This window comes from Scyliorhinus canicula, chromosome 21 (assembly GCF_902713615.1).
Source record: "Scyliorhinus canicula chromosome 21, sScyCan1.1, whole genome shotgun sequence".
Lineage (NCBI taxonomy): Eukaryota > Metazoa > Chordata > Chondrichthyes > Carcharhiniformes > Scyliorhinidae > Scyliorhinus > Scyliorhinus canicula.
The window spans coordinates 27,589,384-27,612,021 of record NC_052166.1 but is presented as its reverse complement, the minus strand read 5'-3'; the positions used below and the strand labels follow the sequence as shown (position 1 = coordinate 27,612,021).

The window sequence follows — 22,638 nt, the reverse complement described above, 5'->3', positions numbered from 1 at the left end:
GTTTGGGCCCGTATCTAAGGAAGGATGTGCTGGCATTGGAAAGGGACCAGAGAAGGTTCACAAGAATGGTCCCTGGGATGAAGAACTTGTCGTATGAGGAACATTTGAGGACTCTGGATCTGTACTCGTTGGAGTTTAGAAGGATGAGAGGGGATCTTATTGAAACTTACAAGATACTGCGAGGCCTGGATAGAGTGGACGTGGAGAGGATGTTTCCACTTGTAGGAAAAACTAGAACCAGAGGACACCATCTCAGACTAAAGGGACGATCCTTTAAAACAGAGATGAGGAGGAATTTCTTCAGAAGAGGGTGGTGAATCTGTGGAACTCTTTGCCGTAGAAGGCTGTGGAGGCCAATTCACTAAGTGTCTTTAAGACAGAGATAGATAGGTTCTTGATTAATAAAGGGATCGGGGGTTATGGGGAGAAGGCTAGAGAATGGGGTTGAGAAAATATCAGCCATGATTGAATGGCGGAGCAGACTCGATGGGCCAAGTGGCCTAATTTTGCTCCTATGGTCTTATATCCATTACGAGTACACAAAGGAGAACATTTTCTGAGAGCTTCTCATGTGCTGTACTGCACTAACCTCAATGGTAGTTTACTAAGGACATGGAGAGACCACACAGAGTAAAATAAAGAACTTTGATTTATTTACAATACGGGATATTCTCGGTAGATCCCTTCCGGGTCTCATTATAGTCCGTACCTTACAGGTCGACTTTTTAAACAATGCTACATGAAGTTCCCCCGCCACTCTGCGGGGGAACCCTTACTCCGCGAGAACCACGGGGAAGATAATCAGCCCAACCCATAAGTCCCGTGTGGGATATTAGAGGTCGCTCAGCAAATATTCTGTTCAGTTGTCCATTTGGACGTCAAAATGAAATTCTGGTGACATATTCTGAATTTCTGGTGAAGGTAAGAACATTCTTGTCAGTCACAGAAGCCCTGAGGAAATCAAGAGGCACAATCTCACCCGTCTGTTTCCTGGTAGGCTTTTCAAGGGTTATTATCATGGCACACTCTGGTTACTGCATGGAAACATCAATGCCTCGCCGTGGATAAAAGACATTGCACTCCTTGACACAACTCCACCTTCATTTCACATTTCTCTTACCTTTCTCGAGGCATCTGGTGGTTGGGGTTGTGACGGCAGCGAATGCTGAGGCTGAAGAGCTTGCGGGCTGTGCGTTGGATTTTTAGCTTCAGTGTCTCCACAGAGCTCTGTAGCATTTTGTACCGTGCTTGGAGATCCCAGTCGTTGCCCCAGAGTTGATGGACACTCCCCACCATCAGAAAATGCGTGGTGGGCAAACGTTTCAAGAACGACTTGAACTCATCTAGAAGAAATGGGACAGGCGGACATTAAATGGAAAGTTCTTCAGTGACCCACGAGAATGTCTATCTTATGTACGGGATTTTGCACACGCCAAACGCACCCCCCCTGGTCTCTCCAGCAGCACCCACCATTGGCCAGCAGCAGGATCTTCTGGTCCCGCAGTTGTCAACCAGTTTTCCTGCTGTATGCACAGTCCACCCATCCCTCCACCACGGGGCTTTGCCGTTGTCAGGACTGGAAGGTCCTGCCGGCAGGAACGGCTGGAACACTCTGGCCTACTTTTCTAATTCTGAAATGTGTTGATTTTAAACACAGTGCTGAGGATGTTGCCTTACTCAGGAATTGGCATTTTCATGCTGTGACTTTTTGCTGCAAAGCTATGGTGTCGGAATGCAAATCAAGGTTACGTCGTAAATGTAGCCAATTTCTAGAATTTGTCATAGCATGTTAACATCATGCCAATCATAGGAGTGGCACATATTCCAGGCTTATTTTAAAACCTTATCATCATGCCAAAGCAACTGCAAGTGTTAAGTGCAATCTCTATGTTGCGGCAGATATACGATTATCACAACGCGTTACAAAATAATGAATATTTATTGACAATTTGCTGAGGTGGACTTAATCAAGACTCCATTAGAACCTTCAACCCTCATTATCTGACATCACTTACAGTGAACTGCAGCAATAGGCATAATAGCTGTTCACCCTGGTAGAGGTCTGTCTTCACTGGCAGCCACCTTCCAATGCGAAATCTCAAATGCTATGATGTATGTTGACAATTTAAGACGTAAGACACAAATTCCAACTGGCTTGTTGCAGAGCCAGTAGTTTCAGCTATTTTGTTTCTCTCCAAGGTTTGCCTGACACGAGCCATGACTGGGCATTTAGGAGCACAGACTATCAGTGTCCTAAAACCGGTCACCTTGGGACTGAGGCCATGCTGGATTTCAGATCTTGCCAGATTTTGGGTCAGGCCATTTGGGTTAAGTTGGGTGGGTCAAGGATCACTCAAAGCTTGCGAATAGGTCAACTTGCAAGTGACGAAGGGGATAATTGGTCTGGCGCCACACTGTGTAAATGCAGCACCTAGCCAAATTGTCCAGGTAATTTTTTATTTTATTTTACACTATTAAAATTGACGTATGGCATACTCTAAATATGTCCAGTTTTCCGACAGCTGGATATACTATACTGTGCTTCCAGATTTCGATCATCCTTTGTCTGCAATTAGAGAGCATGAGAGCATTCATGGCCGGGCACTTCATCACAGAACCATAGAATTATAGAATCAGTGCAGAAGGAGGCCATTCGGTCCATCGAGTCTGCACCGGCCCTTGTAAAGAGCACCCTACTTAAGCCGACACTTCCACTCTATCCCCGTTACCCAGTAACCACACCCAACCTTTTTTGGACACTAAGGCCAATTTAGCATGCCCAATCCACCTAACCTGCACATCTTTGGATGCCTGCACTTCCCTTGCCATCTTTCTGGGACTATCAGTCTCTTGCTGATCAGCTCAACCGCAGCTTTCACTGGTGTCAACTGTGGCTTGAGGAGGGGGTAGCTCCTGTTAGGAGGTTGAGTCAAGATCCACTCCGGAGGCGTGAGCGCACAATGCAGGCTGATATTTCAGTGTAATACCGAGAGAGTGCTGGACTGTCTGAAGTGTCATATTTGAGATGAGACTTTAAGCCATGGCAATTGATTTTAATGTAGATGTAGTTTTAGAGCTGGGGAAGACGGTCCAGTGGCCTAACCAGTCCTTATCCCTGAACCAACACTCACTACATACAGAGTTCTGAGTGATTGACCGACGGAATCTCCCAGTCCCGCCCCAGCAGTGTGGGATGCATTTGAGGGGAAAACCCTTTGATAATGACTTGACCAGAAGATCCCGACCCCAGCCAATGACCGATCGGCTCCACTATCATGAAACGTAAGGCGGGTTGCTTGGAAAATCCTGCATATTTTGGGTGGGAATCTACGGCCGCGCCTGCCGGCGACACAAAATTCCCACCCAAGGTCAATGCACCTTTACATGGTCCGCGTCCCACCGTAGCGATCCTGCGGCAGGTGGCGCGGAATAATCCAGACCATTATCTCTTTTTTAGGATCCAGCTGCATGCACACAGAGTCACAGCAGTAATGACTTGTCCAAAGTATTTAATTGACTGCAGAGTGTTTTGAAATATTCCAAGATCATGAAAGGCTACACATAATTGCAAGTTTCTTCTTTACTCTATTTACAGTGTGTTTTTCTTTGAACACTAATAATCCCAAGGAAGAAAATGGCAACAGCTTGCGGAAGTGAATACAGGCATCGAATCCCTACAGTGCAGAAGGAGGCCATTCGACCCATTCGAGTCTGCGCCAATCCTCCGATAGAGAATCCTATAGAGGCCCACTCCCCCACCCTATTCCCGTAGTGCCACCTAACCTTTGGATGCTAAGGCGTAATTTAGCATGGCCAATCCACCTAACCTGCAACCTTTGGACTGTGGGAGGAAACTAGGGCACCCGGAGGAAACCCATGCAGACACGAGGAAAAAGTGCAAAATCCACACAGCAAAATCCACAGAGACCGTCACCCAAGGCCGGAAGCGAACCCTTTCTGACGCTGTGAAGCAGCAGTGCTAACCATTGTTCCACCGTGCCACATGTGTAAAGAAGTGGATTTTGAGGAGAATTGATGAAGCTTTTGGGGACAAGTGAAAAGTAGACAAGGTGGTTATAAAGAAACACTCATGTCCGAGGCCAAGCCCAGGTGGGGAACTAACCATGGGTAGGTTTTCCTGTCCCACCACGGTTCACAATGCAGGGTATCAAATGTTTGGATTTATTCTGCTTACAATTTCTGAATTCATTGTTGAACAAAAAAGCTGTCAGAACAAGTGACCTGCGGCATCAGAATCTATTCATAACTCTGTAGTTGCAGTAAAATAATCATCAAATTCGTAACTGCCTAATGGGACACCACACCTCTGCACAATAAAGAATATGAATGTAAGATGCCAATGAATTATCAGCATTGATGACATAAGCGACTTATGTCAACGTTATCCATAATGGAAATAAAATGAGATGCCTCTCTCGTTTTCTTATCTTGCTCTCCTTCACATGGAGGAGTTATGGCCAGTCCGTTCCCCTTCCAAATACCCATGAGTATGTAATGCATGTTGGCAAGATATACAAATACGGAAGAGGACATCAAAGGCAGGTCCCATCCCATACAAGCCTGATAACTGCATTGGTGCCCTGTTAATGGTATGTTATTACGATCTACATTGTTAAATTAAATACATAGAGCACTTATAGAGCGAGGCTGAGGCACTGGGTTCGTGGGCAGGGGGCAGACATATAGAACACTATATAATGGCTTGGGATCCATTTAATGCACCCTTTCTAGGGGATCACGGGATGATGGCCGGGCAGGAAACATGGCTGATTATTCCCGCCACTGAATAGAGTGTCATGATCAACTGTGGGATTTCAATTGCTGCCCCAAGTCCAATCAGGATAGACAAGGGATTGAACTTGGTGCATTTACTACCAAGTCACGAGGGAACGTCAGCCTTTGCTCAATTTGTGAACTGCACTTTGAAGCCAATACATCATTTGAAACGGAACAAAAAGACAAAAATCAATCACAGTGGTCATTAAATGAAAGGCTCTGCCACTTACTTAGAGATTTTTTTTCTTGCAAAGGCTTGTTTCTTGGAACGAATCCAGAAATGTCACAGCTTCCACACCTTTCTGTCTGCTGGCTACTGTGACATTAGTGAGATTACTGTGACATTCAAGTAAGTGAGGTGCAAAAGCAAACTCTTGCAGCAAATGCAGAAAGAATTGCCAGTGTGAGAATCTGGAAAGTGTCTTCGTTCGACTAGCTCTTGCCCCTCTGAGATGTGCGACATGCAGTTTTTCAAAATGTGCATTTTGTATCCTAGGCAGGCTCTCACTATTTGTTTCATTTACCTGAAGTTTCAAAACCTTTATAAGCCGCGTTCCAGGCGTCGGAAAGTCCTGCCAGTGTATTTTCCATGAGCTTTATGTCAGTGATAGGACAGTTGCACTGTGGAAATTCCATTGCACATTGACAAGCGCACTGGCTGTTCCTGCAGATGTATTCACCCTCTCCATTGCACATAATGTAGCTCAGAGCTGACTGCACAAACTTCTCCCTCAGGTAATCAGGAAGAACAACCTGGAGACCTGCAGAAACAGAAAGCACAGGGAAAGCTTTATTGATTTTATTTAAATTCAGTCCCCATCACCAGAATACAAATGCGCAGGTCAGCTTCGCGATGCAAGGCTTGCAGTGCAGCACTCAAAAACAATACTTCATCTTCTTTCACAGCACAATTCTTCAGAGCAATTAGGTTCCACAAAAGGACTGAGTATTTCAGGAAACAAATGGCTGCAGAACAGGGAAATTAAATCTGCACAAGATTAATTTGAGCTCGCAGGAAGACGGCGCTTGGTAAGGGGGCGCTTATTTATGTTTGTAAAAATCTGGCTCGTGATTGGAGCACTATTACAGTTTGAGTTCCTGCAGTGCTTTCTCCTGTTAGCGTGCTGTATTCAGAAGGACTAAACAACTGGGAAATTTTAATATGTCGCATTAATCTCTCTCTCGCTCAAAGATAGTTTGAACAAGATGCATATGTTGCGACAAAACTAAGAAGCTGCAGGTGTGGGAAGGAATGGCCAGTTGCCTCAATAATGGAGGAATGGTCGGCAACAAGAATTTGCTGTGTTAAGGCTGATGAGGATGACAGTAAACTCTCTTTGTTAGCTGCTCCCAGAAGCGTAAACAATGTGCAGCAACCTCCAGTGAGGCATGAGAAGGAACAGCCTTTGCTGATTTTGGGATCTATGTGTCTTCACTAGGGGCTGGTTTAGCTCACTCAGCTAAATCGCTGGCTTTTAAAGCAGACCAAGCAGGCCAGCAGCACGGTTCGATTCCCGTACCAGCCTCCTCGGACAGGCGCCGGAATGTGGCGACTAGGGGCTTTTCACAGTAACTTCATTGAAGCCTACTCGTGACAATAAGTGACTTTCATTTTCATTTAACTGTATCCTCCAATGTTTCTTCCATTCTTATCACCCATTCCTTAAAATGTAATTCTCAACTCACCCAACAATGACAACCAAATGCTGCTGAAGATCAGAAAGAACTTAATCTGAGAGAAATGTAAGAATTGTGGTTGAACCGTACAGGTTAATCTGGACACACTCACTGGACACTTTGATACAATGGGCAGGTCCCCTCCTCCCACTCTCCCCCCCTCTGCAGAGGGTTCCCCGGTGGCGGAACGGCTTACCTTTGGCCGTCGGACGGGTCTTCCGATCCCACCGATGTCCACAATGTTTTGCGAGGTACCCCGTCCCGCTACCAGTGAACCTGAAGCAGGGGTTCTCCTTCAGCGGGGACCAGAAGATCTCACCAGCAGGAAGGGTCAGCAAATCCAATGAGTTGGATATTACTGTGCAGTATCATTTATTTAGGTTTTCAGGTAATGTTTGGAGTTTGCTTGACCCAGGTCTGCAATACGCTGGGTAGGCTGCCTTTTTTTTCCTTAGAGCAGAGAAGGCTGAAGGAGGACCTGATTGAGGTGTACAAAATGATGAGGGGCATATGGAGGGTAGATGGGGAGAAACATTCCCCCTGAGAAGTGCGGTCAATCACCAGGCAGCATAAATTTAAGGAAAGGGGCAGGAGATTTGGAGGGGTTTTAAGGCACGATCCTCATAATATCAGATATCGGCATTGGATTGAATTAGATTGGGCAGTCAGCATTCGAGTCGAGAAGCCGGTGGGTGGTTTGAGCATCCAAACCAGCATACAAGTCTCTGGTACTAACCATAAATAGCATGGTGCCACAAACATCATTTGGTTCCTTGGTTAAATAAGAAGTAAGGGATAATTGTAATTGTTTCCAGGGTAAAATGAAGTACTGAGGAAAATCGGTGTGTTAAAACGGGATTGACCATTTCCTCGTGTCTAATGTAGTGAGAAAAACCAGCGCAGTGAAACAGTATTGTCCGTTTCCCAGTGTAGTGAGAAAAACCAGTGCAGTGAAATAGTATTGGCCGTTTCCCAGTGTAGTGAGAAAAATCAGGGCAGTGAAATAGTATTGGCCGTTTCCCAGAGTAGTGAGACAAATCAGGGCAGTGAAATAGTATTGACTGTTTCCAAGTGTAGTGAGAAAACCAGCGCAGTAAAAAAAGGTTGACCGTTTCCCAGTGCAGTGAGAAAAGCCAGTGACTGTAATTGGCACAAATTCAATAAGGTGATCATGGCCAGACAGAGGGCTGGATTCTCTGGTCCCCCAGCCGCATATTACTCAGCAGCGCAGCATTCGCTGGGAGTGGGTTTCTCTACTCTTCCCACTTGTCAGTGGGATTTCCCATTGAAGTCACACCTGTGCTGCCATGAAAGCCAGGGGCGCGGGCATGCTGCCAGTGGGAAAAAAAGAATTGCAATGGCCGGAGAATTCATTAACATAAAGTTCAAGGAGGACAGAAAGAAAATGTAACAACAATTCACTGCAAGATGGATTCAGGTAAATGGAGAATTGGGAAAAGCATGGGAGGATGCGTTAGTGACTATATTAATGCGTCTGTGAGCTACATGACCACAGGAGTAATGCAACAACCACATACAGAGTTGTGCGTCTCACAAGGGAACTGCCTGGGAATGAAGATATTGGGCCATTGAAAGATAGGATAAGAAGATGTGGTGTACAGTTGTGTGGACAGCTTAAGGAATTGAGGTCTGAGTTGGGGTCGAACCAGGGGGGTTGCAGACTGCGAAAGAAGTGAGGGGGAGAGGTTCCCCCAGGGCATGCCAGAAGTAAGGGATAATGGTTATGGGAGCAGTAGAATGATCTGGTTCTACCCATCGATGGAAAGTAGCTTACTGGGTGATAATGACTCATGACACATGTGGAGATTTGGAAGCTGTAGTCACAGGTGAACCTTATCTCACAGAATGTTCCTGCCATCCATGTGTTCTGCAGATGCGGAGGGCAGGCCTCCAGTGGCTGGCGGCAGGATCGTTTGGTCCCCTCGTGTTTCCCACTGAACGCACCCCTCGACGCTGCGCAAACTGCGGCAGACCATAAGACCCCGCCAGAGTGAATGGCCAAAAAACAGCCACCCTATTTTTCTGTCAGCAGGAAAGCAGCCAGCATCTCCATTAACCATTTTGCTTCAGATAAATCCTGAGAGCAATGAAAATCTGGAGGACAGCAGCAGCAGTCAATAATAACAGCAGCTGGGTAAGCGCCAACCATGAACATCAGTAAAGCCACCTGTCTGCATCCAGGACAGTATCTGCAGCTCCATAAAGGAGGGAGTAGAGAATGGATAAAGAAACCAAGCGTTGGAATTTCTGACAGGTTTTTTTATTTAGAGTTCCCAATTCTTTTTTTTCCCAATTAAAGGGCAATTTAGCGTGGCCAATTCATCTACCCTGCAAATCTTTTTGAGTTATGGGGGTGAGACCCATGCAGACACAGAGAGAAGCAAACTCCGCACGGTCAGTGTCCCGGGGCCGGGACCAAATCCGGGACCTCGATGCTGTGAGGCAGCACAGATCATAGATCATAGAACTTAGAGTTCAGAAGGAGGCTATTCGACCCATCGAGTCTGCACCGGCTCTTGGAAAGAGCACCCGACCCAAGCCCACAACTCCACCCTATCCCCATAACCCAGTAACCCCACTCGACACAAAGGGCAATTTTGGACACTAAGGGCAATTTAGCATGGCCAATCCACCTAACCTGCACATCTTTGGACTGTGGGAGGAAACATGAGCACTCGGAGGAAACCCACGCAGACACGGGGAGAACGTGCAGACTCCACACAGATAGTGACGTAAGCCAGGAATCGAACCTCGGACCCTGGAGCTGTGAAGCAATTGTGCTAACCACTATGCTACCGTGCTGCCCTGCAATGCAAACTACTGTGCCATCCTGTTGCCCCTAGAATTTCTGACAGAAATTACTACCTGTAGTTATCGTGTTACTCAGGTTATATTATCTAAAAGGGGACATGCTGACTCAGGTAACATTGTTCCAATCTTTCACGCAAATGACACGGCTGGAAATGTGGACACAAAAGGTTGGGCGTGGGGTCAATTCTGTCATCTGTGGCCAACATTATGAGAACATTATGACAGGATGGATTAATTTACCCCCATTTATCTGGGAAATGTGAGCAGAGGGGTAACATTATCAAGAGCATTGTACAGATGTTATTAAACTTGGTTACAGCAGTACAAATTTAATTTGTCAACTTGCAGCTCTCAGAAACCAGCTCTGTGCCCAGCCACCATGTCACAGCCCCCGAATGGGATAATTTGTAGTGGGAAACTCAAAGTGATATTACATGATGTTACCAATGGTTATGCTGCAGGCGACCTACAATTGCACCAACTTCATCCTGACCTTACTGACTGGTTGGGGAAAAATGTAAGATTTTCATGCCTGAGAAGCCGGTGGACTGCGATTCACAATAGAGGGAACCAAAGAAAGTTGCAGTGATAGAAGATCAGGGGAAGTTAAAGTAGAGGGGTTAAAAATCATTAATATGATTGACTCACAACTTAGGGGGAGAGCCGGTGACACGTGGGTTCAGGGCTTGATAGATGACATTAAGAAAGTTATTGAAAATATGGGGCAGGATTCACCGGTCAGCGACGCGAAATCGGGTTTGCGATTGGCCGGGGATCCCAGTTTGCACCAAAATCGCGGACGGGGCTGTTTTCCCGATGCTCCGCCCCCTTAAAACCTCCCCCGATGCTCCGCCCCTGATGGGCCAAGTTATCGATGGCGCGGATCACATATGTTTTTTTTTCGTGAACCCCACGTGGCGGCGGGGGAATGAGTCCAATGCCGCCACAGTCAGAGGGGGAGGCCTTCCGTTGGCAGGGGGGGCTTTATTTGGCAGGCTGGGTCCGCGTGCGGCCAGCACCATGTTGTATGGCACGGCCGCCGCAGGCTATCAGTGTGCGCATGTGCGGCCACTGACCCGGCAATTCTCCAGCAGGTATTCGCTGCTTTATGTTGTGCGGCTGCTAACCCCCCACCAGGCGGAGGATCGGTGCAGCTGTTGCATCGTTTATTCGGGTGTCAAACGGCACTGTCCCCACGCTGGATGCAGCACTTAGTCTGCCCATGAGATTTGGTACTACACCTTAACACGTATCAGGCTTTAGAGAAATTAGACCATATCAATATACAGGAAATGACAGGAATTAGTAACAAAAACAGAGAGAATGCTGGAAAAACACAGCAGGTCTGGCAGCATTGGTAAGGTGACAGAAAAAGAGTTAACAGACGGGATTTACTGGCTGTTCAAGTCGGTGGGAAATTCCGGTCCCACGCCAGGCGCACGGGTTTCCCTGCAACGAGGGGTGCTGTCAATGGGAAATCCCATTGTGATTAGTGAGAGCTTTGAGAGATTGGGGAAAATTTAAGAGACAGCTGGCCTGGAAGGGAGTGGAGTGAGGTGGCAAAGCGGGGGAAGGGTTTATTGAGACAACAAAACCCATGACATAAACGTTTAAAAAGGAGATTGAAATGGAGGAGAAAGGTCACAGTCTAAAGTTGTTGAACTCAACGTTGAGTCCTGAGGGAGGATGAGATGCTGCCCCTCCAGCTTGCTTCGGGCTTCACTGGAAAACTTTGAATTTTTTTCTAGTCCAACCCACGTTCTATGGGGAGGTTGGTCACCCAGCTTATTTACAAACGGGAGTGGGCAGGTGGAGATGAGTTTGTCTCAAGTTTGAGGAATTTAAAAATTCAACCTCTCGCCTACCTCCACAAACCTCCCTCTCCCGCCGCCCCTCCAAATTAACTCAGTTTTTCTTTCCTGATATTTTTTTTACCTGACTTGCTGAGTATTTTCGAGCATTCTCTATTTTTAGTTCAGATTTGCAATACCCATTTCCTTTTGCCAATTGAATATTGGGAAGACTGAAGTCATTTTGGTCCACGCCACAAACTCGCCTCCTTCACTGCTGACTCCTGCCAACCCCCCACCCCCCCAACCTGACTCAATTACCTCTGATATACCTATGACATCACTAAGACCACCTATTTCCACCCCTGCAATGTTGTATGGCATTGCTCAATTCTTCTGTTGCTGAGACCCTCATTTATTCCATTTGTTGCCCCCAGACCCAACTAACCTGATGCACTCCTGGTTTCTCTCTCACATTCTACTTTTGTAAGCTGGAGGTCATCCAAAGCTCCCTTGTCCATGTCCCAACTCGTATCAAGTCCCGTTCATTCACCACCTCATGTGCTCACTGACTCACAGTGGGCTCCAATTAAGTAATGCTTCCGTTTTGAAATCCTTCTTCTCAGTCACCTCCTTGGCCCTTCCCCCCCCCCTCCCCCGCCTCTCTGTAATCTTCTCCAGCCCCACCCACCCGCTAAGGTATCAACATACATTCAATTCTGGCTTTTTGAGCATGCCAATTTTAATTGCTCCACATTTGTGCTTGTTCTTTCAGCTGCCTGGTCCCAAAGCTTGGTATTTCTTTCCCTCAACCCCTCCATTTTGTCTTAATTCACATTCCTCCTTTGAGACAATCTCTAAAATGGTATTTTGGAAGGGTGAGAATCAATGGCCGACTTGCTTTCTTCATCCAAATATACCTCATCGGAGGTATATTTCCCATAACATCGGAATTCAGAAACTTCTGTACAGTTCCACTGGGTTGTGAATAGAGGAAGGATAGGCTGATGTGTTATGTTCAGACCCTTTGCCAGAACTGGATTGATTCGGCAGTCCTGAGCTAAGGGTCTACTCTATACTAAAAAATGTTTCCGATGATGTCAGGGAAAATAACTGAGACAAAGAACCTGACGTCTCATCAAATAATCTCTGGCACACACCTTGCCTGATAGCTTGCCATCTAGTAAGTGAGTGAGCCATCCATTATGTACTGAGTCTTGCCTCAGATTTTAGTCGCATTTTGTCCGATTCCACTCGCCTGAAGTGCCTTGGGATGTTTGACGACGTTCAAGGTGCTTTTTAAATGCAACTTGTTGTTGTTGTTGAAACCTAGCTTTTTGACTAAGCTTTTGGTCACTTGTCCTATGTGGCTCAATGCCAAAATGTTGGCGACGGTGCAACAGTAGGGCCTCTGCATCTATCATCAACCATCCTCGATTGTGTATGGGTGGGGAGTCGGGTTGGGCAAGGGGTGGAGTTGGAAACACGGACTAGATTACTGTTGCAGATCACTACTTAATGATACACACTGGACAGTTTCAGGAAAGGGAAGAGCTCAGCACAGCTCTTGTGCTGAACACCAGGATGATCATTTCTAATAATAATAATCTTTATTGTCACAAGTCATCTTACATTAACACTGCAATGAAGTTACTGTGAAAATCCCCTCGTCGCCACCTTCCGCCGCCTGTTCGGGTGCACAGAGGGAGAATTCAGAATGTCCAAATTTACATAAAAACACATCTTTTGGGACTTGTGGGAGGGAACCGGAGCACCCGGAGGAAACCCATCTCATTTACATGAGATAATGAAGGAGTGTTGGTTGGAAAATTGTACCTCAGTGGAAATCAGTTTCTTCAGGGAGGGAACTCTGGGGGAAAGAGAAACCTTTCCTTTGTTTCATCGTGGATTTGAACTGTGGGTTTTGAGTGAATTAAAATGTTGCCCTCTCATGTCAGCAGAACCCATGTTTGAGGTCACAGCCATGTAGTCTATCTTGGGTGGCGGTACTTTTTCTTTGCAAATTACTTTCCTGAGTGTTAAACACTCTGTATGCATTAGAACTTTTGAAGAAATAGAGTAGCTGGAAGCTTGTAGGAAAATATAATTATTTTGATTTGCCAGAAGGGCAGCATTGGAGTGCTTTTATTTTTCAGGCTCACATAGTGAACAGTTCGGCCAAGAAATGAAACATGAGATTACTTCAAAAGGCCTCGGGTTTTAAATGATTCTATATTTTTCCGCTTTTTGTTTGTTAACTCTTATATCCCTGGCAGGTTTCGGGAAACTCGAGGAGCGCTAAAGAAGTGTCTGATTCGATTTCAAACGTTAACTCTATTTCTCTCTCTCCCCGAGATGCTGCCATATCTGCTGGGTACTTTCAGCACTCTGTTTTTCATTTCAGGGAGGTCTATGCCTTGCAACAACTGGGTTACTATAATGGTGACATAGGGCGAGGTTTACTGCCCCTGACATCGGCGGGCTTCGTTATGGGGTGGGTCGGGAAAATTTGGAGAGTCATTAAAACCCAAAGGCTCTCCAAATTTTCTCATGCTCACTGCTAGCAGGAAAGGCAAATCCTAGCCTTGAGCATGAATGTCACTGTAATAAAGTTACTCAACACCAATAGATGAACTCAATGCTTAAACCCAGGTACCAAACCTGAGACCTTTCAGTACTGCATGGCTTCAAAGTTTGTTTTCTAATTTGGTAGGCGGCATTCTCTGGTCCACCAGCTGCGTTTTCCGTTGCAGCGCGCATCCGCCGGCAGCGGGATTCTCCGTTCCCTCAGCCGACCAATGGGGTTTCCCATTGTGGTCACCTCATGCTGTCGGGAAACCCGTGGGCTTGGGTGCGCTGCCGGCATACCGGAGGATCTCGCTGACAAAGAATTCCGCTGGGTGTTTTTGAATTGGCATCCCATAGGCCCTGTTTCCAGTGCACTTTAAAACAGTAATACCATAAGACCATAAGACATAGGAGCAGAATTAGGCCATTTGGCCAATTGAGTCTGCTCTGCCATTCAATCATAGCTGATATGTTTCTCATCCCCATTCTCCCTCCTTCTCCCTATAACCCCTGATCCCCTTATTCATCAAGAACCTATCTATCTCAAAGACACAGTGGCTTGGCCTCCACGGCCTTCTGCAGCCATGAGTTCCATAGATTCACCAGCCCCTGGCTGAAGAAATTCCTCTACATCTCAGTTTCAAAGGATCGTCCCTTCAGTCTGAGGCTATGCCCTCGGGTTCTAGTTTTTCCTACTAGTAACAATTTGATGCTTAAACCCAGGGAGAAAACCTGAGTATTTTCTGTCCTACATGACTTCAGAGATCTTTTTGCTTTAACTTGGTGTTTTTGAATTGGCACCCCATAGACCCTGTTTTCCAGTGCACCTCAAAATATTACCAACAGAGTTCCTTCTTTTCTAATTTATGTTCAGTATCATTTGTCCTCCTGCTCTGTTACTTTCAATTCCTCAGTTCCACACAGAAGGGAAGTGGTGGCACAGTGATTTTGTCACAGGACTGGTAATCCAGAGATGCACAATAATGTTCTTGGGGCATGGGTTCAAATCCTGGCATGGCAGATGGTGAAATTTGAAGTCAATAACTAAAAGTCTGGAATTAATTAAACCATTGCTGATTGTTGTAAAAACCCATCTGATTTACTTAAGGAAGGAAATATAATAACAATAATCTTTATTAGTGTCACAAGTAGGCTTACATTCACACCGCAATGAAGTTACTGTGAAAATCCCCCAGTCGCCACACTGTGCCCACTGGCTATTGACCCCTCTATTAAGAGGAAAAAATTCTTCCTCTCTACCCTACCTATGTCTCTTTTGTACACATCGATCAGGACCCCCCTCAGCCTTCTCTGCTCTAAGGAAAATAACCCCTGCCTAACCATTTATGGATTGAAGACAGGAGGTGACCTAGGGGACACTTAATAGAGGTTTTCCAAAGAATGAAGACTAAATAGAGGAAGCTCTTTGCACTGGCTGGAAGGTTGGTGACCAGAGAGCACAGATTTAAGGTAATTGGTGAATGAGCAAGAGTCGAGTGAGAATTTTATGCAGAGTTGTAATTAACTAGTTAAAGAGTGCTGAAAGCAGATTCAATTGGGCCTTTGTGAAGTGAATGGGATAAATACTTTAAAAAGGAAAAAAAATGTAGGGTTACGGGAAATAGCAGCAGAGTGGGATTAATTGGAAGGAAAGACGTGATACCGAAACAATGGCCTTCTTCTGAGCTGCACGATTCTACAATTCAATGATTTTAACTTGTAATTATATAACTTTTATAATATAATAATCTCAATTGTCACAAGTAGGCTTACGTTAACACTGCAATGAAGTTAATGTGAAAATCCCCGAGTCGCCACATTCCGGCGCCTGTTCAGGTACACAGAGGGAGAATTCAGAATGTCCAATTCACCTAACAGTACGTCTTTCGGGACTTGTGGGAGGAAACCGGAGCACCCGGAGGAAACCCACACAGACACAGGGAGAACGTGCAGACTCCTCACAGACAGTGACCCAAGCCGGGAATTAAACCTAGGACCCTCGAGCTGTGAAGCAACTGTGCTAAACACTGCGCTACCATCATCGTCACTTCATTTGACCAACAGTGAACTTGGAAAGCTGGATTCTTTGCACTATATTAAACATAGAGCAATGATAAGAGACATCCGATAATGATCTCCAATTTTGAAGTAGGAGGTTGCTCCAACAAGTGTTCAAAATAAATCCAACAGTTTCCAAACAAGTAATAACTTATTTTAATGCTGTTTATTTATTTGTGCTTATTTCATTACTTAATTTCCTCCTTTTAAAAATAAATTTAAAGTACCCAATTCTTTTTTTCTTGGCAATTAAGGGGCAACTTAGAATGGCCAATCCACCTACCCTGCATATCTTTGGGTTATGGAGGTGAGACCCACACAGGCATGGGAAAATACTGCCTGTTTGTGATTTTTTACATTTCATGATTACCTTTATCCATTCTGCCATTGTCAATTCAGAACTGATTTCTTAGGAAGAGCTCTGGGACGAGTCAGCTTAATTATGAGGAATCTGCAAAGCACAGCAGATAGACAGACTTCGGGGTGTTTTCCGTTCAAATTCTTGTGCTAATACGGTTTCCCCCAAATATTCTGAGTCAGCAAGTTCTCTGAATTCCCTGCTTAAATAAAACAACTGCCCAATAAGCATTGCCCAGAAGAAAGGCTGAACTTAATAAAAGAATGTGCAAGTTAATTAAATTCTCTACATGTTGGAAAATTGCCTGCGGTGTGCAGATTGTTAGTTGCTGAATAGTATCTTACTTATAAACAGTATATATGTTATACATGATAGTGACTAAGGAGTTGTTGCCTATTTCAGAAACTCATTGTATAGATTTACCTAGCTACCAAAGGGTACGAACATGCTGTGACAAGTGACCTATGAAAATTGAATAGTATATATTGATATCACATTTTGCATGGTGGCACAGTGGTTAGTCCTGCTGCCTCACAGGGCCAGTGACCCGGGTTCGATTCCGACTTTGGGTGGCTGTGTGGAGTTTGCACGATCTCCCCATGACTGCATAGGTATCCTCCGGGTGCTCCGGTTTCCTCCCACAGACCAAAGATGTGCATCTTAGGTGGATTGGCCATGCTAAATTTCCCCTTAATGTCCAAAGATGTGCAGGTTCGCTGGGGTTATGGGATTACGAGGATGGGTAAGGGGATTGGGCCTAGTTAGGGTGCCCTTTAGAGGGTTGGTGCAAACTCAATGGGCTTTATGGCCTCCTTCTGCACTGTAGGGATTCAATGGAAAGCAGGGGTAAAAATCATGACATGTAAGCAAAACTTTGGAGTGGAGGTTTGTCCCCTGCAAAGGATTATTTTATAAAACACAGACATTTTAAAAGAGGGGGTAATGCATCTCCATGATAAGTCAGTCGTTCAGTGCAAACTTTTCTAAACATCCATCCATGAGACGTAAGCGTCGCTATCTGAGCCCCCATATCAGGGGGTATTGAAGAGTCAACCGCATTGTGGGTCTGGAGTGGGCAGCACGGTGGCCTAGTGATTAGTACAACCGCCTCGCAGCGCTGAGGTCCCAGGTTCGATCCCGGCTCTGGGTCACTGTCCGTGTGGAGTTTGCATATTCTCCCTGTGTCTGCGTGGGTTTCGCCCCCACAACCCAAAAATGTGCAGAGTAGGTGGATTGGCTACGCTAAATTGCCCTTAATTGGAAAAAATAATTGGGTAATCTAAATTTATATATAATATTTTAAAAAAATTGTGGGTCTGGAGTCACATGTAGGCCTGACCAGGTATAAACGGCATATTTTCTTCCTCAAATGACCAGTGGTGAACCAGATGGGCTCTTTATGACAATCCACAATAGTTTCCACGTCATTATTAGAGTTTTAATTCCAGATTTCCTTCATGAATTCATCTTGTCATGGTGGGATTCGAACTTGGGTCCCCAGAAGTTTACCCTGGGTCTCTGGATTACTACAACAAAGACAGAAAATGCTGCAAAATCTCAGCACGTCTGACAGCAGCTCTGGAGAGAGAACAGAATTAATGTTTCAAGTCTGGATGACTCTGCCAGAGCGCGGGAGAACTGGAAATAGGTGGTGGGGGGGCTGGTTAGCTCAAATGTTGGGGTCTGGTCCGATATCCTAACAATGCAATTCCAGCTTAATATCCCTGTTCTGATGATCTGTGCCATGGTCGATAAAAATATTCTTTCTTGACCATTTTATCTACCTGTCTTTCTACCTTCAGGGGACTGTGGTCAGACACCTCAAATTTCTCTTCATTTTGCATTGTGTCTTCCCTTGCCTTGCTTGTCCTCCCCAAATGCAATTCATCACACCTCTCCAGTTCAAAGTTCATTTACCAGTTTTTTGCTCATGTATTCGGTCCATTGATATCTTTCTCCACTCTATAGCCTTCTTCCTGATAATCAACCACATGGCCAATTTTCATGTAATTTGCAAACATTTTAGTTATACCTGCTACATTTAAGTCTAAATTATTGATATAATGAACAATCGGTATTGGAACCAGTACTGAGCCCAGTGTAAGCAGCCTTCCAGTCACAAAAACACCAGTCGAATATTGCTTCCTGTCATGGAGACAATTTTCGGCCAACCTGACAACTTGCCTTGGAACCAGCGAGCTTCCCATTTTCTGACCACTCTGCCATGTGCGATCTTATCAAAGGCGTTGATAAATTTGCAGCAGCCTACATCAAATGCACATTCCTTAATGACCCTCCTTGTTGCCTTCTCAAAAATTCAATCAAGTTAGTCACAAGCCTCCCTTACCAAATCTATTCTGACTATCCTTATTTAATCCATGCCTCTTTAAATGGCAATTTATATTGGGGTGAATTCTCTATCTCCCCTGCAACATGCTTCTCGGCAGCGCCGTCGCTGGCAGCATTTTTTTCCCTTCCCGTCGCTGGCCAATGTGATTTCCCGTAGTCGCCACTCCCGTGGGTGGGATCTGCTGCTGGTGGAAGGGAGAATCCTGCCGGAGCCCAATTCACCCCATTGTCTCAGAACCATTTCCAATATAATGGAACTTAGGCCGATTGGTTTGTGCTATCCCCTCCTTTTTTAAACAACAGGACAACCCCAGTCTCCTGGCACCATACCTGTCTCCAGAAAGGATTGGAAAATGTGGATCAGAGCTTCCGCCATTCCTTTCGCAACCTGGGATACATTCCTTTTGAGGATACAAAATACGTTAAGGTTTCCTCCCTCGTCACATTTATCTCATCCATTATTTCACACTCCTCCTTAGCTATGATGTCTGCTTCAGACTTCTCGTTTGTGAAAGCCAAAGTATGCTTCAACCTAGCCCACAGCCTCTGTCTCCCCCGACAAGTTACATTTTTTGGTTTCTAATAGGTTCTACTCTTTCCTCAGTTTTCATTTTGCTCTTTATGTATTTATCAAACACTTTTAAGTTTTCCTTGATATTATTTGTCAATGTTTTTCACACTCTCCCTTTGCAATCCTAATTTTCTTTTTAATCTCATCCCAGCGCTTTCAGTACTCCTCTAGGCATTTTGGAGTGTTGAACTATTGACATCTAACATAAGCTTACAGTTTTTGACTTAACCATCTCTTCGACACCCCGGAGGTCTAGACTTGTGAGTCCCACCCTTTATTTTGTCGCAGCACATTCGTTTTGAATGCTTTCTGGCTCCACTGTCAATGCCTCCCGGTGTTCTGACACTGACTTAACTTCAAGTAGCCGTTTCCAGTTCACTTCTGCTAAAGCAGGTGTCACCATAATAAAACTGGCTTTTCCCCAACTTAAAACTTTTCTGCTTGATGTATCTTTACCCTTATCTCTGAATATTTAAATCCAACTGATTTATGATCATTGCCACTAACATGCTAAAATAGTTTGCCAAGACTACACAAACATTGTGATCCTCCACAAATAATTTATTCAGATTACATCTGTTTTAGTTAATTTAATTGAGATGATTATGGGACATTGGATACCTCTACAATGGCAGTCTCTATATTATAGAATCACTACAGTGCAGAAGGAGGCCATTCGGCCCATCGGGTCTGCACCAACCCTGCGCCCTACCAAGGCCCATACCCTGCCCCACCTCCATCCCCGTAACCCTGTAACCCCATCTAACCTTTTTGGACACACAGGGGCAATTTATCATGGCTGATCCACCTAACCTGCACATCTTTGGACTGTGGAAGGACACCAGAGGAAACTCACGCAGACACGGGGCAAACCTGCAGACTCCGCACAATCACTCAAGGCTGGAATTGAACCCGGGTCCTTGGAGCTGTGAGGCAGCAGTGCTAACTATTGTGCCACCATGCCGTCCACCGTGCGTGATACTGTTTGATTCATTTGAAGCCTAGAATGTGACAATTAGCTTTGGCAGATCCCAGTAGTTGCAAATCTACCGATCAGTAGCCTGTGATTTGATATCTCAAAATTGGCATTTGTCTCTGAGAGGTACAAAGGTGAAAGATGCAGCAATAGCTGCCGTTGTTAGATTGCTACTAAGGTGTATTGTTGGGTCAAAGAGTTTAGTGAATTTGAGGTCAACAAAAACTCTGCTACCCGTGTCAGCAAATCCCATTCCCTTATCACCCCTGTGCTTGCTGACCTACAGAGTCTCCCAGTCAGACCATACTTTGACTTTAACATTCATCTCCTTGTTTTCAGAACCCTCTGTGGCCTTGCCCCTCACAATCCCTGTAATCTCCGCCCATTCCTCAACTCTCTGAGATATCTGTGCTCTGCTAGCTCTGGCCGTTTACGCATTCCCAATTCTATTTTGCTCTGCCATTAATGGTCAGTTGTCTTGGCTCCAATTTCCGGAATCTCCTTTTAATAACAATACGGGGAGTCAACACCAAATAAATTAAGAAACAACTTTTATTTACAAGAATGATATGTATGCTACCCAGCAGATCCCTACCGGGTTCTCTTTTGGTCGGTGCCTTACCGACTGACCTTTTATACAGTAATTAACTAGATACCCAGCACCAAGCGAAATAACTCATACTCTGCAAGGAACACGGGGAAAAAAAGCATTCCCACCCCTTAGGCCCCGTGCAGATATTACACTCCTCTCTACACCTCTCCAGCTCTCTGCCTCCTTTCCTCGTTTGAGAAACCCTTTTGACCAACGTTTGGTCCTCTTCTTCAGTGTCACACTTTGTTTTATTTGCTCATATGAAGCACCTTGGGGCATTTCATTCCATTAAATATATAAATATAAGTACGATATTCATAAATATAGATTGTTGTTGTCGTTGACGACACTGGGGAAAGTAATTCGCATTACATCATGATCAAAACGCAGAAAATGGTAATCCATTGCAAAAATCACAAATCATGAAATTATTTTTGAACACACATGGCCAGGTTTGGAATAGCAGCTGGGTTCACCTCATTTGACCACTTCAGCTCAGGTCATCTCAAATCATCACTGAAGATGAAGCAAGCCATAATGAACTGTTGACATGTGTCAACAAATTGAATCAATCCCAATGAAGAGCAAAGTGAGCATTGCGCGCTATATTCATAGGATGCAGCACGCAACAAAAAGGACTTGAAACCCATTCAGTCACATCGGGTTCTGGCTGCCAATTCAGATATTTATTTTTCTTCATTCTTTCATGTGATGTAGACGTCGCTGGCAAGGCTAACCTTTGTTGTTCATCCCTAATTGCCCTTGAACTGAATGATTTTCTCGGCCATTTCAGAGGACAGTTAAGAGTCAACCACATTGCTGTAAGCCAGACTGGGTGAGGCCGGAAGACTGCCCTGAAGGACCAGATGGGCTTTTACAACAATTGGAGGTAGTTTCAAGGTCACCATTTCTGAGATTCACTTTAAGTACATTTCAAATTTATTAACTGAATTTAAATTTTACCAGCTGCCATTGTGAGATTTAAACCTACATCACCAGAGTGTTAGCCTGGGCCTGTGAATTACTAGTCCAGCGACATTACCACTATGACACTGTCATAACCCCACGAGGACCACTGGGAAACCATTGTCGATCTCCCCGTGGGACTCGTGGAGTATGAGTTTCCCAGGTAGGGGCGGAGGCTCCCCCCATGTGGAGCTTGTTATAAGGCCTACACATAAGAGCCGGCCCAAGCAGGGCCTGGAGTTGTTGGTGTACCAACAAGGACTGGATTGGTCAGAGTATGATATATAGATCAATAAATCCTTGTTCCACTACCACTGATTTCATCAAGTTACTAAACTGGAAATGAGGACAAAGGAGACTCCGGACTCACTTGTGGAGCTGCCTAGCTGCACTGGATGATTACTATCCCGAAACGTGTGGACATAAAGATCAAGATGCTGCTGTTCTAAAAGCTGGAAGCCTTCGCTACAGGCCTGGAAGACTGGGGCCAGTATGCTGAAAAGATGGGGTACTTCATCAAGTCATTTTGGGGGAAGACCTTCAGAAAGTCATCATCCTGACCGCCTACAGGGCCCTAACTTTTGGAGTTACCCGGCTGCACCCCCCAAACTCCAAATCATTTAGTGGCAGTAGCATTGGTAGTCGAACATTATGACCCTAAACCTTCCGTTATCATGCAGTGGTATTGGTTTAATATGGCGATGCAGTCTCCAGGTGCATTGGTCACTGACGTCTTGACCCGCCTTAGGCGACTGGCAGATCATTGCAAGTTTGGGCTGTCCAGCTCTGAAATGTTGAGAGATAGGCTGGTCACAAACCAACAGATACCTCCCCTGAGGACGAGAGCCAACCACGTTAGGGCCTTGCACATGGCCCTTCTGGATGAGGAGGGCTGTTTGATGCAGCTGAATTGCATCACAACCCTGAAGGTAGCACCGACCCGGGTCATATTACAAGTAAATGGTCATCCTGTAGTGATGGAAATGGACACTGAAGCTGCCAACTCCAACGTGGACAATCAGACATTTCGACAACTTTGCACAGGGTTCATGATGCTGATGTTGAGTGACAGCAAGGCAAGGTTGGCATCCTCTACCAAAGAGC

At 45.3% G+C, this 22,638-nt stretch overlaps 1 protein-coding gene across 5 annotated transcripts in view; it reads right to left on the bottom strand.

Moving 5' to 3' along the window:
- Positions 1 to 22,638, bottom strand: part of brinp1 (bone morphogenetic protein/retinoic acid inducible neural-specific 1) — a 405,294-nt gene that overhangs the window by 21,561 nt on the left and 361,095 nt on the right. For all 5 annotated transcript variants that reach the window (XM_038782650.1, XM_038782649.1, XM_038782646.1 and 2 more), the window contains 2 exons: positions 5,322 to 5,558; positions 1,121 to 1,343 (listed from right to left, as the gene is read on the bottom strand). In XM_038782650.1, the coding sequence (XP_038638578.1) occupies positions 1,121 to 1,343; positions 5,322 to 5,558 (460 nt within the window). The remainder of the gene's footprint in view (positions 1 to 1,120; positions 1,344 to 5,321; positions 5,559 to 22,638) is intronic.